This window comes from Neodiprion lecontei, chromosome 7 (assembly GCF_021901455.1).
Source record: "Neodiprion lecontei isolate iyNeoLeco1 chromosome 7, iyNeoLeco1.1, whole genome shotgun sequence".
NCBI lineage: Eukaryota > Metazoa > Arthropoda > Insecta > Hymenoptera > Diprionidae > Neodiprion > Neodiprion lecontei.
Genome location: NC_060266.1, coordinates 20741348 through 20754943, shown reverse-complemented (window position 1 = coordinate 20754943; position 13596 = coordinate 20741348). Strand labels below are relative to the sequence as shown.

At 37.7% G+C, this 13596-nt stretch overlaps 1 protein-coding gene across 1 annotated transcript in view; it reads left to right on the top strand.

Moving 5' to 3' along the window:
• Positions 1-204: 204 nt before the first annotated feature.
• The window catches only part of LOC107226883 (monocarboxylate transporter 10), a 111765-nt gene continuing 98373 nt past the window's right edge, over positions 205-13596 (top strand). Inside the window, exons 1-2 of the mRNA XM_046745125.1 lie at positions 205-696; positions 4790-6067. Coding sequence (XP_046601081.1) covers positions 5344-6067 — 724 coding nt within the window. The 5' untranslated portion in view covers positions 205-696; positions 4790-5343. The remainder of the gene's footprint in view (positions 697-4789; positions 6068-13596) is intronic.

The window sequence follows — 13596 nt, the reverse complement described above, 5'->3', positions numbered from 1 at the left end:
TCTCTCAATATCCGGGGATGAGCTTCCCTGGTACCTGGTCCAAGAGGGGTGGGGGGGGGGGGGAAAGGATTTGGCGAAGTGCAGGAAGGGGAATTGGCGGGGCGGTTGATCGCAGGTCGCGTCGCGACGCCGGGCGTCCGTCTCGTCTCCTCGAATTCTCCCGCGGCGCAGACGAAGCCTCTCTTCTCGGCGAAGGTATCACAGCGGCAGTCCGCCGACAGACCGCGTGCGGAAAGGTCGTTGGGCGTATTTTATCCGTACGACGAAAGGCCGGCGAGTGATTTCGAGATTTGCCGCGCGCGCGATAATCAAACATTCAAATCCTGCGCTCGCGTTCACCGCGTTAATCCGCAATTTCATTATACGAGATAATGTAAAAACCGATCAATCCATCGATCGGTTGACAAAATTTTCATCATCGACTATCACGAGTGATGATATAATAAATAAACTTAATAAATCTCAAATCGAATGCCTTAAACGTAAACGTAGAAAATTTCAATACTGATATTCAAAATCGTTGTACAGTTTTCATTTTGCAATTATTATTTTCTTGTTTCTTTTACAAAAACATCGTATACGCAATATATTTTTGCGTACATAATGCAGTTTGAGGGATCGCGGAACAGCGGGCGTAAAAATTTAAAACCCACTGTCGGCGAGGTGATGCAAAAGTGGAGGAAAATCACTTCTCAGGTCCGTTTTTGCAATTTTTGTTCGACTAATCGTTTTTTTTTTTTTTTTGTTTCTTCGTTTTTATCGATAATTTTATATTCGTTTTTTTTTTCGTCCCTAGATTCTATGAAAATATTCACACAGGGTTATGATGACGCTTGTGTGTTGAGAAAAAATATGATGAGATTTCCATCGTTGCAAAATTTGGTTCAATTTGTACAATGATCAATTGTTTATTGACATGTGTATATCATTCGAAATAATGTATGTGACAAGTCTGTAACTTCGTCCCGAAAGGAAAAGAGAAGGAAAAAAAAAAAAAATACACAACACCCGCAGGAAATAAACAACGAAGCAAAGAGTTTTTATCGTCGTCGTCGAAATTCATTTTTATTTTTTTATTTTTTTGTTTTTTTGTTTTTTTTTTTTTTTTGCAAATTCATTTCACGAGTTTTGTGGTATGAAAAATGTGGTGAACAATTTCCAAACCTATGAACACAGATGATAGATTCGAAGTATAAAATATGCGTAAGAAATAAAGAAAATTAAATTAAATTTTTTCATTTCGATTCCGAACAATTCGACTAATTTCACAGCAATTCAAACTTCGCTGACAATTCGCACGGCAACATTTTGGTGGCAAGATATTGCGAAAATAAGTTATTTCGGTTAATTTTTTCATTGCAAAAAAAATTCTCTCCGTTCGCGGTCAGAAATAAGTGTAAAACAAAAGATGGAAGAACAGAAGAAAAAAAAAAATTAAACAAATATCTTGGTACACGTAAATTCATTTTTCTTGTTCTCTTTATTTTTTTCTCTTGTTCAACTCTTCTTTCCGCAAGTAATTAATCGGTACACTTGTACGTATGGTGAAAAAAAAAAAAGACCAGAAAAACCAAAAAAAAAAAACGGAAAACGACTCTGAATGAGAATTAAAAAAAATTCTACGAATAATGAAAACTATATTTAGTAGATAATTTTTTTTGTACCGATTCTCGTATATCAATCGGTTAAATTTCATTATCCGCTGCACGTGTTGTGTGATGCAAAACGACGAGCTTCGCGCAGGTTATTATAATACCCACACTAATATACGTACATATGTTGTTCAGGTATAGACAGATTATACATATATGAACATAAATATAAATGCAAAGTATAAATCTGTCGGAGGATCTCTAATTTCAACTCACCGTATGTTTTATCGCTCTTGTTTCCGGTTTTCGAACACACGTAAAAAATTGAACCCGTCAATGTATTATAATTCAGGATAGTCCTGCCTAACATTCGTCCAGATCATTTTTTTTCCTACGTCACCGTCACACCTACGATCCGGAATTATGAAAATTTATCGCGGCAAGAAAACTTCCGCGATCAAGATCAGAAACAGTATGTCTTTATCAAGTTTTCTTTTTCATCCGTAAAACAATACGTCAATTGTGTAAGTATTTGAGGAAAAAAAAAACATATATACATATATACATATATATATATATATATCTTCTTCGCCATCGCTTTGTTACCAAATTTTATCGCCGAAGTGAAGTTGGCAAAAAAAGAAATCGGAAGAATTTATTCGAATGAGGAACAAAAAAAAAAAAAAATCGTCCTTAATCGGAAACGCATTAATTGCGTCGATTTTTGCCAGATTCCAAATGAAAAACTTTGCGGAAAATTGAAGCTTCGGTTCGTGATTCGATACGTCTTATCACGATTGTGGAGAATAATTGACAGAGAGATGACATCAAGCGGGAAGGACACGCGATAAAATTAATGTGTGCAGATGAAGAAAAAAAATAAATAAATAAATAAGAAAATACAAATATTTACACGTTGAACATCGATCAATATCATCGATAAATGATGGGGGGGGGGGGGGGGGGGGGGGGTAAGGAACGGACATCGAATTTTCAATCATTTTTCAATGTATCCTCTTTTTTTCTCTCTCTCTCTCTCTCTCTCGATCTCTCATTCTTTCTCTCTTTCTTTTTTTTTTTTTTTTCCATCTTTCTTCTTTTTTCTCCACACACAACGCGTGTATTTACGATACGTACAAAAATATAGAACGGATTAAATTTGTAATTTCAAAGACATCGAATGTAACACAACAGTTGGACTATAGGTTGTAATGATATACGCTTATAATGATTCCCGGGGGCAGTTTGAATGAAATTTGCAATAAATCGACAGGCAAAGTGCAGAGATTGCGAATATATATATATATATATATATAGCGTATGTAACATAATAGTTTCGCGGTTATCCTTGCCCCCCCCCCCCCCCCTTTCCGACAATATCAGCTCTGCAAAAGCGCCGGCCGATCGAGTGAATCACCGAAGTAGCGATCGTATACGTATAGCGTTGATAGAAAACTTTCTCACTGAAGGTATAACCTACCTTACCTATATATGTATATATACATATATATACACACACACACACACACACACACATATATACAAGCATACACCTTCTCTCTCACTCTCGCAAAGCCACATTGCCAGCGACGGTACTTGCAGTAGCCTGCAAGACGTTGATTAACGCGGTTGAAAGGAAGAAGAAGAAACAAAAAAAAGAGAGAAGAAAAAAAAACCGGAAAGAAAAACGAAAAAACAAAAAAAAGGAGAAACAAAAAAACAAGAGGACGATCGATTTTTTCCCCCCTATCCTCCAATCCAATCTCTCTGGCTCTTGCTCTGCGCTCTGTACGCAAAAACGATTCTTTCCCTTTTCTTTTTTTTTGTCGTCGTCGTCGTTGTTTTTTTTTTTTTTTTTTTATTTTTTACTTGACTAATTTTTTTTTTTTTTCTTCCTCCTCTTCTTCTCCTCTTTTCTTCCTCTGCCTGTGCAAATACTCACGTACGCTATTCGGTACGGAGAGAACGCGGGACAAGGACGGAGGATAGTTAGAACAAGAAACGGAAAAAACGTGTAGTGAAAAGATAAGAAAAAAACAAAAAAAAAAAATAAAAATTAGAAACAAGGAAAGGGAAACGAAACGAAGAAACGGTAAAAAGTTAAAGCTATATAACATACCTGTATCGTTTCTTTTTGCGCATACCTTAGGATGTGAGAATGCGCTCGGAGATCGGTTTTTGGTCCACTCTCGCATGTGTAATAGATGTGAATATAAAAGAGTTGGAACTCTTGCTCTCACCCACGCACAGCCTGAGCGCTTGTCTCGTTTTGCTTCTTACAATTTATGTTTGTCATTCAATGAGATATATCTACGTGTAATGAGCGCTCTCCACGTGTTACAGAATGCGAAAGAGGAAGATGAAAAAAAAAAAAAAAAAAAAAATCGTTTGCGGCTTAAGCCGAGTGATCGATTCAACTCGACCCGTTCAGTATAGAATGAAAATGCTTGTACGAAATGACTCAGTTTTTTGTGTACGGAATACAATTTTTCGACGATTTTAAAATTTTTCCGACATGTTTTAGAAATTTGAATTTTTGCCTTTCTACAAAGTCTACGGTTTTTCTCGCAACGCGAGAATAAATTTAGAAAACAAATAGCGGCAATCGATTTGTAAGAATCGTATATAATTGGCAATTAAATATAATAAATAAAAGCGAATGGATTAAATAAACTAGTTTTTATGAACAAATGGTCAAATTTTTGCAGGAAACACATTTTGACAAGTGCGCGAATGAATTTGAACGTCTACTTATATTCGTCCTCAATTTTTTTCGTTATCCGTGTATTGCGTAAAAGATAATTTCACGCAAAATACTGGTCAAAATTAGCAATAAAAGAAGAAACAATTATACCGCGTCGCTGCAGGGTTTTCACCGTGAAATTTTTTATCGATCTGAGAATAAGTAACTTTTCGTACTGGTACTGCGAAGTGATAGAAACAACAGCGTATATTCGAAAAATAATTGTACGAGTACGGAAAATCATTGAGAAGAGAAAAGCGAACGAATTTGTAGAACTTGTACATGTATCAACGATGGAAAACTCATAACTTGTGTGAATATTTAATCATATTTCCGATGTGAAACAATAACGAAAGAATACAAAAATGCACGGATTCGTAACTAGCGACAAAAATGATGTCGAATGTATTTGAAAGAAACAAAAAAAAAACAAAAATATGTATCGATAATATAGGTGCTGAAGGAGAAGAGAACAACATCGTCGAATCGCAGTGAAACAGATAATGCCGGTGACGGCAACGAATACGAAATAACAGTGACCCTGTATTGATACAGTCATGAAGTCAAGTGACCGGGATGATCGGTGCGCGTGTAATTGGTAACCAGAAGAAGAAGAAGAAGAAGCAGAAGAAGAAAAAGCGAAAAAAGAAACCAGCGTGTAAGCGTTGAATAGAATCTGACCTAAAAAAACAAAAAAAAAAAAAAAAAAAAGAAACAAACCACGCAAAAGACACACCGAAAAACTACTAAAGCTCGTGAAAAATAAATAGAAAGAAAATGTAATCCAGTGAGTGAAGAGAACAAAACGAAAATAAACAAATTACGCGTGATCGAGGTGACGTGGGAGAAGATTTGTTTTAAAAAAAAAAAAAAATAAATAAATAAAATAAATGAATAAACAAACATCGGTAAAGAGAAATATGTCGGAGCGTTACCGAAGCAAGTAAGAGACAAGTTTGAAATTTCGCGTGATCCTCGGGGGTCTGCGGGTCTGAACTGGGGAAGCGTATGATGGACGCTGTCCGAGCAGAACCCGGCAGGACACCCCGCGACAAGGATCGTACACAGAAACTTATTCGCGTGCCAAAAAGCCCGACGAAATACGTCTTCAAGCCCGAAGTGGTGCGCAAGGTTTCACCTACGCGTCAGGCCCAAACTAACCGCAACGCCCTCTGCCGTCAGGACGCGACGTTCTCGCCTAGGGCCCAAGTTCATCACCAGCACGAAAAGGGGGCGCGCAGTCCGTGCAGTCCCGAATCGGCTCTGCGAACGGCGACGTTCAGGTGCGAGGGATGCGGCGAGACACACGATCGCCTCCAGCATCATCATCGGCAGGCGAGATGCCGAAATCGGTGCGATTCCCCCCTCGATGAGGCCCACGATCTACTAGCTCTGCAGGATGCCGCCACAAGGCGATACCTTCAGGGCCCTGAGGCCTCCGGGGGACCCCCCATCCTCTACAGGAGCAGATCGCTACCGCAATTATCCATCCATGACAGCGGACTCGGGAGCAACGAACATCCCCCTGGAAGACCATCGTCGAGGCTCGTCGCCGATCTCAGGCAGCTACTCACCCTCAAACAGCACTATTATCCTGAGGGAGGATGGGGCTGGGTCATCCTTGTCGTTGGCGTTATGGTGCAGATATTGTCCCATGGTATCCATGGAGCGAGTGGTGTCATTCTACCCCAGGTCGCCAATCGGTTCGGACCTCGTGTTGGACTTCAGTCAGGTTTGTTTAAGCTTCTTGGCTACCGTGTTGTTACGGAATATTTTTCGGGGGTGAAATGGAATCGGAGTTGCGGCAAAGTTGGATCGATTCGCCAACGCTGCAGCGGTTAGTCGATAGTGGTCGAATTCGTGAAGTATCGTATGATGAGGTATACTTGGCAACACGTTGATTCAATTCATTCTTGATAAATTTTTAATCAGTTTTAGTCTCATCCTCCGTTCGTTTGAAATTCTAAATGCACTTGAAGTCAGTCAAAGTCTTTATTCAGATTCAATTAAAATCTTACAGTTGCACTCTTATTCAGAATTCATTTCGGGTCTTGTTCGGAGTTAATTCACCTCGAGTCAGTTGACTTGGATTCGGTTGAACTCTTATTCGGAATTCAGGTCAAGTCGGTTGACGTCTTTTTCTAAATTCACTTGAAGTTGGTCGAATTCTTATCTTGAATTGACTTGATGCCGAGTGAACTCTTGTTCCGATTTAACCTGAAGTCGGTTGAACTCTTGTCCGAGCGACGGCCCGAGTCAGCCGAAGCTACTTCACGCAGTGAAATTAAAAATACCCGAAGTTCTATGTACAGACTTTCAGATTGATTCTGACGTATTAAAGGCCATTGTTGTAATCCGCTACCGATCGTCGACCATGGGAGGCAGACGCCATAGGTGGCCTTGAATGAGTCAGAACCAAGTCCAGGAAGTCTGTCAAATACGCGTTCAAGTTCAGGAATTTCGTTCTACTACCAAAGACCTTGTCTTTGTAATACGAGAATCTACCGAACATGATCACGTCATGCGATATCTAAGGTTCATAACCTTTCTTGACTTGACCTTACAGCGGATAACTGTGGATAACAATGCCAACGTCATCGTCGTAATAACTTCATTGTCGTATCCATATTGTCCTAAATTGATTTTGATTCATTTCATTTTCCGTTCCCGACAGTGTTAATAAATATGTATCGTTCCGAGGAAGACCTTCACTCGGGTCGAAATGTTAACAAATAAATGGTATGACGTACTTCACTGACCTACAATTCCAATACTCATTACTCCACTCTATCAGCGAGGTCAATATCTCAATATTCTTCGTAACCTTTCCGTTCGTCGTTACTGTTTTGCGTTTGAACGAGATTAAAAACACTCTGAATATTTCCGGAGAACCATTGTGTAATATGGATTCCAGTACCAACCAACCGTTTGACAAATCCTTGTACCAAGACGTTGTGAGGTATGGGTGCACGGCGTCGTAATGGTCGCGAATCAACAGGTGGTACGATGCACCGTTGCACCCTAATTCCAAATCTCCTTCTTCCTCTCTCTCTCTCTCTCTCTCTCTCTCTCTCTCTCTCTCTCTCTTGGTACCTTGTCTTTGTGAGAAACAGCAAGAGTCCCGCAGCTCGTACATCCCGTGTAAGATGACCCGCCTACATGAGATTTACGAGTTTCGATCATTGGATAATCGATCGATTGATGGATCGGCCGGCTGATTGATCGATCGATCGATCGGGGCTATGTTATAAATCGCGCGTGTCTAACCGCGAGCCTTATAATCGTTACGAACCAACTCGGTAGGTACACGAAATTATTAACGAAATGAATAATAAACGATTCCGAGTTGAAACCTCGACGGATGATGGACAAGACCTTGTTTCTTTATCTGCCTTCTCTTTCCGGAAAACATTCAAGTGGTGAAAAAGAATAAAACACGTCTTACCTTGAACATTCGAGGCCAACGACCATCTGCAATCCATTTCCGCTATTTCTTATTATCGTGCTCTCTTGTGATTTCGTGGTTCGAAAATTGGTTCAAATCAAAAGTTGGAGTGATCTTCGAGGATGCGTAGAGGCGGAAGAGGAAGAAGATGAGAAACGATGAAGATCGTTCTCGACGATAAGATTGACGAGATTTTTCGATTCTAAAACGGTTCGGTGACTTGTTGTTTGTCTTGTTTCACCGGAGTCGATCGAGTCGCGTGTATCACGCGCTTTTTATCAGTATCATCGAGGAACGGACCGTTTATAGGCACCGAGGTTGAAATGTTGGCCAATTTAGAACCGTGTTTACAAGGGCGGTCGACACGCCGTAACTTTCTCCGTTACGGGAAGGAGTCGCGGTGAGAAAAGGAGGGGACAAGGCGATCCTTTGATAGCCTCGCAAACTGACGCAGACACACTCGTGGTTCGAAGGAGGCCGGATGCATCGGAAAGTCGATAACCGGACGGACCTCCGGATACCGGGAAAAAAAAAAAACAAAAAAAAAAAAAACAGGCGGCTCCGTTTCCACCGACGTGCCAATTTCGTGCCCCCCCCCCCCCCCCCCCCCCTCCCAAAGAAGAAGAAGAAGATCCCTTCCAGAAAAGGAGGAGAATCGGAACGACGTTTATGGGTTGCACGCATCAATGGCTGCTGCATCCGATGACGAAGTTGTCGCAAGTATAATCGAAGAACCGGAGAAGAGAAAAAATACGTTACGGGAATAATAAGGAAGGGGGGAAGTCGAAAAAAAATCATTTCTACACGTTATACGTGGAACTTTTTTTTTTTTATATGGTCACAAAGAAGCAGAAGAATAAGAAGAAGAAGATAAAGAAGATGAAGAACGATCTTGAGGGAAAAGGTTCTTTCGGAAATATCACTCTTAATATAGAAATTCAAATAGGGTGTTCATTACTTTTCTGGTTGACTAACTTTTTCGGACTTTGAAACTTTTCCGAAATTACTCATGAAGATTTCTTGACGTATTCAAAAGAAGTTTCGTGTTTTTTTTTTTTAATACTTTGTCAGACTTTATTAAACCATCTTATCAAGGGTTTTATTTATTTACTTTTATTTATACATTTTTTTTTTCTTTCAAGAACTCTTTTCTCACTATTTCTCATGTTTTATGAAAATCGTTGAAGATACATTATTTACAGACCACGTGACTTTCGAGTCGATTTCAGAGAGCTTAAATAATTTCATTATAATTCGGCAATTCAGTTTCAAAGCATATTCGGCGATTCGGGGGGGAAGACTGAGAGAAATTTTTATTTCCGGTTACCGCTCGGTCCTTAATTATTTTCATTTTTTACTACAATCGACAAAATACAGTTCTAGGTAGAAAATGAAAATTAGTTTTCAAGCCGTTACCGGAAAGTCTAGTATCCGTTACTATTCTCTCTCATTACGATCACTGTTGCTATATTTTCTTGCAACTGTTGCGAAAATTTAACGCTCGTGCAACGATAAATTGACGTCAAAGCCTTGTTTAACTAAAAAAGTAGAGTAAGCCTTACAAACTGATTTCGCATTGCAATAACCAAAAGAGGATCGACGATAGCGCAAAATGTTTACGCGTACCTCGTTTTCCGTAATTCCAACAATATTGAAACAGTTTTTTTAACGACACCTGTTTTACCAAATTTTTCCTAGTTACTGTAACAAATGAAATTTTTCTCAATGAAGAGAATAGAAATCGTGCGAAATTGGGAACCGGAAAACTGGATATCGAATTGGAAATTTTTGTTCCGACCAAGAGAATCGTACGATGAGGCTTGTTATCGACTTTTTCCAGTGTTTTCTTTCTCGATTCGCAAATTCTTTGAACGCAACGCTGCCGGAAACTGTAAAATAAATAAGTCTGAATTCTGGTTGACGAAAGCTCGTCACGTGATGCTTGATTTCGGGAAAATTGACACTGTCTGAACACGTGTGTAAACGTTTTGTTTCTTCTTATTTCTTTTCAACTTTTTTTCAACTTTGTTACATGTGCGAAAATTTTACGACTGAACGAGAAATGTTTACCGCGGATTTCGAACGTCTCGGTCTTGCGGAAAACTTTCAGTTTCTTCGTATATATTATTATTCGCAGCTTCTTCTCTCTCGGCTTTGAAGACAAACTATATGTTTACTCCAAACTTCTATTTTCATACGTTTATCATACGTACAAAAAAAAAAAATGAAAAAAATAAATCCAAACTTAATGGTCGATTTTTCCATAAAATTTAGCAATTATTTTTATCTCTGGCGATTCTTCTTAAATTGGTTACCAGAACTTAATTCGATTGGTTTTTAAACCGAGATTAAAATAATTTTCATTTATTTACACGATTTTTACTTCAAAATACGGATGGTGAAAACAAAAATTGTACCACTTCGCGTAGATCGATTAGAAATTGGAAAAAAAAACTTGTCGAGATTTCTTCTGAAGTAATAAGAAATCAGATACTGAAATTGACGCTGAAATGTATTTAAAATCATTGTTACCGATCTCACGATTTCTATACACGTACATTATTGATTTGTTTGAAACATAGAGAGTAAAAACCCTTTTTCTTTTGTGGATAAAAATCTTAAGGTCAATTAAAACTGCGCATAAATTCGTAGTAACGACCGATCGATGAACGTAGAAAATTCGCACCCACAGCTAAACTGAAAAAAATTTCATTTGTTACAGTAGCTGGAAAAATTCAGTAAAACGAGTATCGTTAAAGAAACTGTTCGAATATTGTTGGAATTACGAAAAACGAGGTACGCGTAAACATTTTGCGCTATCGTCGATCCTTTTTTGGTTATTGCGACGCAAAATCAGTTTGTAAGGTTTTACTCTACTTTTTTAGTTAAACAAGGCTTTGACGTCAATTTATCGTTGCACGAGCGTTAAATTTTCGCAACAGTCGCAAGAAAATCTAGCAACAGCGATCGTAATGAGAAAGAATGTTAACGGATACTAATTTTTATTTTCTACCTAGAACTATATTTTGTCGATCGTGGTAAAAAATGAAAATAGTCAAGGACCGAGCGGTAACCGGAAATAAAAATTTCTCACAGTGTATAAAAAAAGAAGAAGAAAAACAGAAGAAAATTCAAACGAATGAAATCGCGACGAGAATTTCGCACGAGGTACACAATAAAGCCGGTGTTTGATTTTGTCGGGCTTTGATTCATGCAGCGTGCTGAAATTAACTCGGCTGCGTATCAAACGCTAATAACAGGTGCGCGTGCGTTCAAAACTAGGACTTAATGGCGGATTTGTTTGTGTATGGAATCGATGTTTGTGCTTGCGTGTATAATGACGGACGATGCAGACCTGCAATCTCGCACGCGATATTAAATCGCTGATCTGCCGAACGTTCGAACAACAGCTTAAATTTTCTTCCACGTGACGGGGCGGATGCCAGCTTTTTTTATTTTCATCAGATACGAATCGCGACTAATTCCAATGATTTTCTCACGTCACTACCCCCCCCCCCTTTTTTTTTTTTTTTTTTTTTCTCTCTCACCGGCCATGCGACACTTTCTTTGAAACTGCGACCTCAAATATATTCGTCGCGAGCTTTTCACAGTTACAAAATTGGTGCAAAAGAGTTGTCGAGAAAATTTTGCAAGGCTTTAAAAAAAAAAAAAATAATCAAAAACTCGACTTCGTTTGGGTTAATAATTCCTCGATCGAAGAATCTGTTGGATTTTTTTATTGTTATTTTTTTTTTTTTTTTTTTTGTACCCGAACCGTTAAAAAATAAAGCAACGACTTGTTCTTTTCAAGCGATTTGCACGAGAAGTAATTTTAAAAATCCAAAAATAGAAGTATCGTTCAATTCTACGATCGAATCGAAAAAACTGTACGGCTATGTTCGTTTGTGAAAAAAAAAAAAAAAAAAAAAACGATCCAATTTTGCAAATCAAACAATTTTCCTCGCTGCTAATCATCGTTATCGTTATTGTTATTATTACTATTATAATGCGAGTTACGAGTGCCTAATTCTTCCTGGATATAATATCGTCGATAAATTACGCCAAAGGCTAACCGAGCTCCGATATGTTATTATAATAATACAAAAACACACATGCCGATCAAAAGATATCGCGGAACCAGATTTTGTTTTAACGTATTCGTTAAGCCGATTAAGTTATACGCAGACAGACAGACAGACAGCCTATCTATATATATATATATATATATAGTTGCTCGTCGAATTCTCGACGATTCTTTTCTTGTGCCAACAAATTACAAACCGGCGCTTTTGACGTTTGCCACTTTCCTGTATTTATTTCATTCTCTTTGATTTGCCATTTGCAATTACCGCTTTGCATTCTTTGCTTTTTCTATTAAATCAAACGCGAAGCTAATTGTAAGCTGAGTGAAAGAGAAGAGGAAAGAAAAAAAAAATAAAACCATAAAAAAAACAATAAAATTTCATTGTATCTTCTTCTTTTTTTTTTTTTCAACTACTAACCGTTATTTTTCTCCCTTTGTTTTTTTCAAATTTTCATAATATATTGTTCAGTTTGTAACATTGAAAATATTAAACACCAAACGATATTTCAATTTTCTAAAACAATTGATATTTTTATTGTTAACAGTATTGTTACTATCCTCAAATAACGAACATTGAATCGTAGGCGAAACATCACCAAGTCACGTAGGTATTGTTTATGAATGATATAAACGATTATAAACGGCGTTGTAAATATGAGGAGAAGAAAATTTAAACAGAGTTATTGCTCGCCTCTATTTTCGCAACAGGAAACCCGTTTGCAGTTAGTCCGTTACCACCGGCTTAATACCTTCAAATCCTTCCACGCTGTTCGTGTACCTACTAATATATATATATATATATATATGTATATAATATATATTCATTCCTGTACAGTCCTACGAAATGTGCACAGATGCGTAATAACAAGAGAGACGGATGCTTTTGACCAGATGCTTTGGACCTTTATCAATTTAAACGCCGCACCGGAATATCCGTCGGTCTAAAACAGCAAGAAAAATTTAGAAAATAAGGAGCTTGAAATTTGTTTTGAGGAATTTTTTCTATCGATTGTCTGAACGAGCTGAAATTGTTATTTTTTTTTTTTTTTTTTTCATTCAAGCAGATAAGAACTGATATGGATAACAAACCTGAATACCGATTTTTCTTTTTTTTTTTTCGCAATGCTTTTCATCACCCCAAATGAAGAGATTTCGAGAGAAAAATTTGGAAAACAAAAATAAAAATACTGCAAAAATATACAAACTGCTGAAAAAAATCGATTTATTTCTGGTCATAGAAACGGAAGTACAAATTGAATGGGATATGGACATTTTTTACGTCCATCATTTCGTTGTGAAATCCTGTAAGTTTTACATTTTTTCATCGAGCCTAGGAGAGACTAACATTTTTCTGAAAACCTGTTGTTCGGATTCTAGAGGTTCGAAAACGTGAAGATTCGTTGAAATTGGACGAAATGGGTTTTCGAACGAAGCCAATACTTTTTTTTTTTTACATCACGCAAGGTGGTAAAAATTAGAAAACGGCGTGGGTTGTAAAAGGAAAAGAATGTAAGGAATAAAAAAACGGAAATTCGTAGCAATATCCTAAAACACTTGGAAACTTGAAGATTGTTGGGATAAGGATTGAAAAAATTTTTTGTGTACAACTAACAAAGAATTTTTACTTTCTGATGGATTGAATAAAAAACTCGAAGCTCTTTAAACGTTCGAAAAGAGTCGAAAAATCGATATGATGAAAATTGAAAATACCGAAAAAAAATTGAAAAATAAC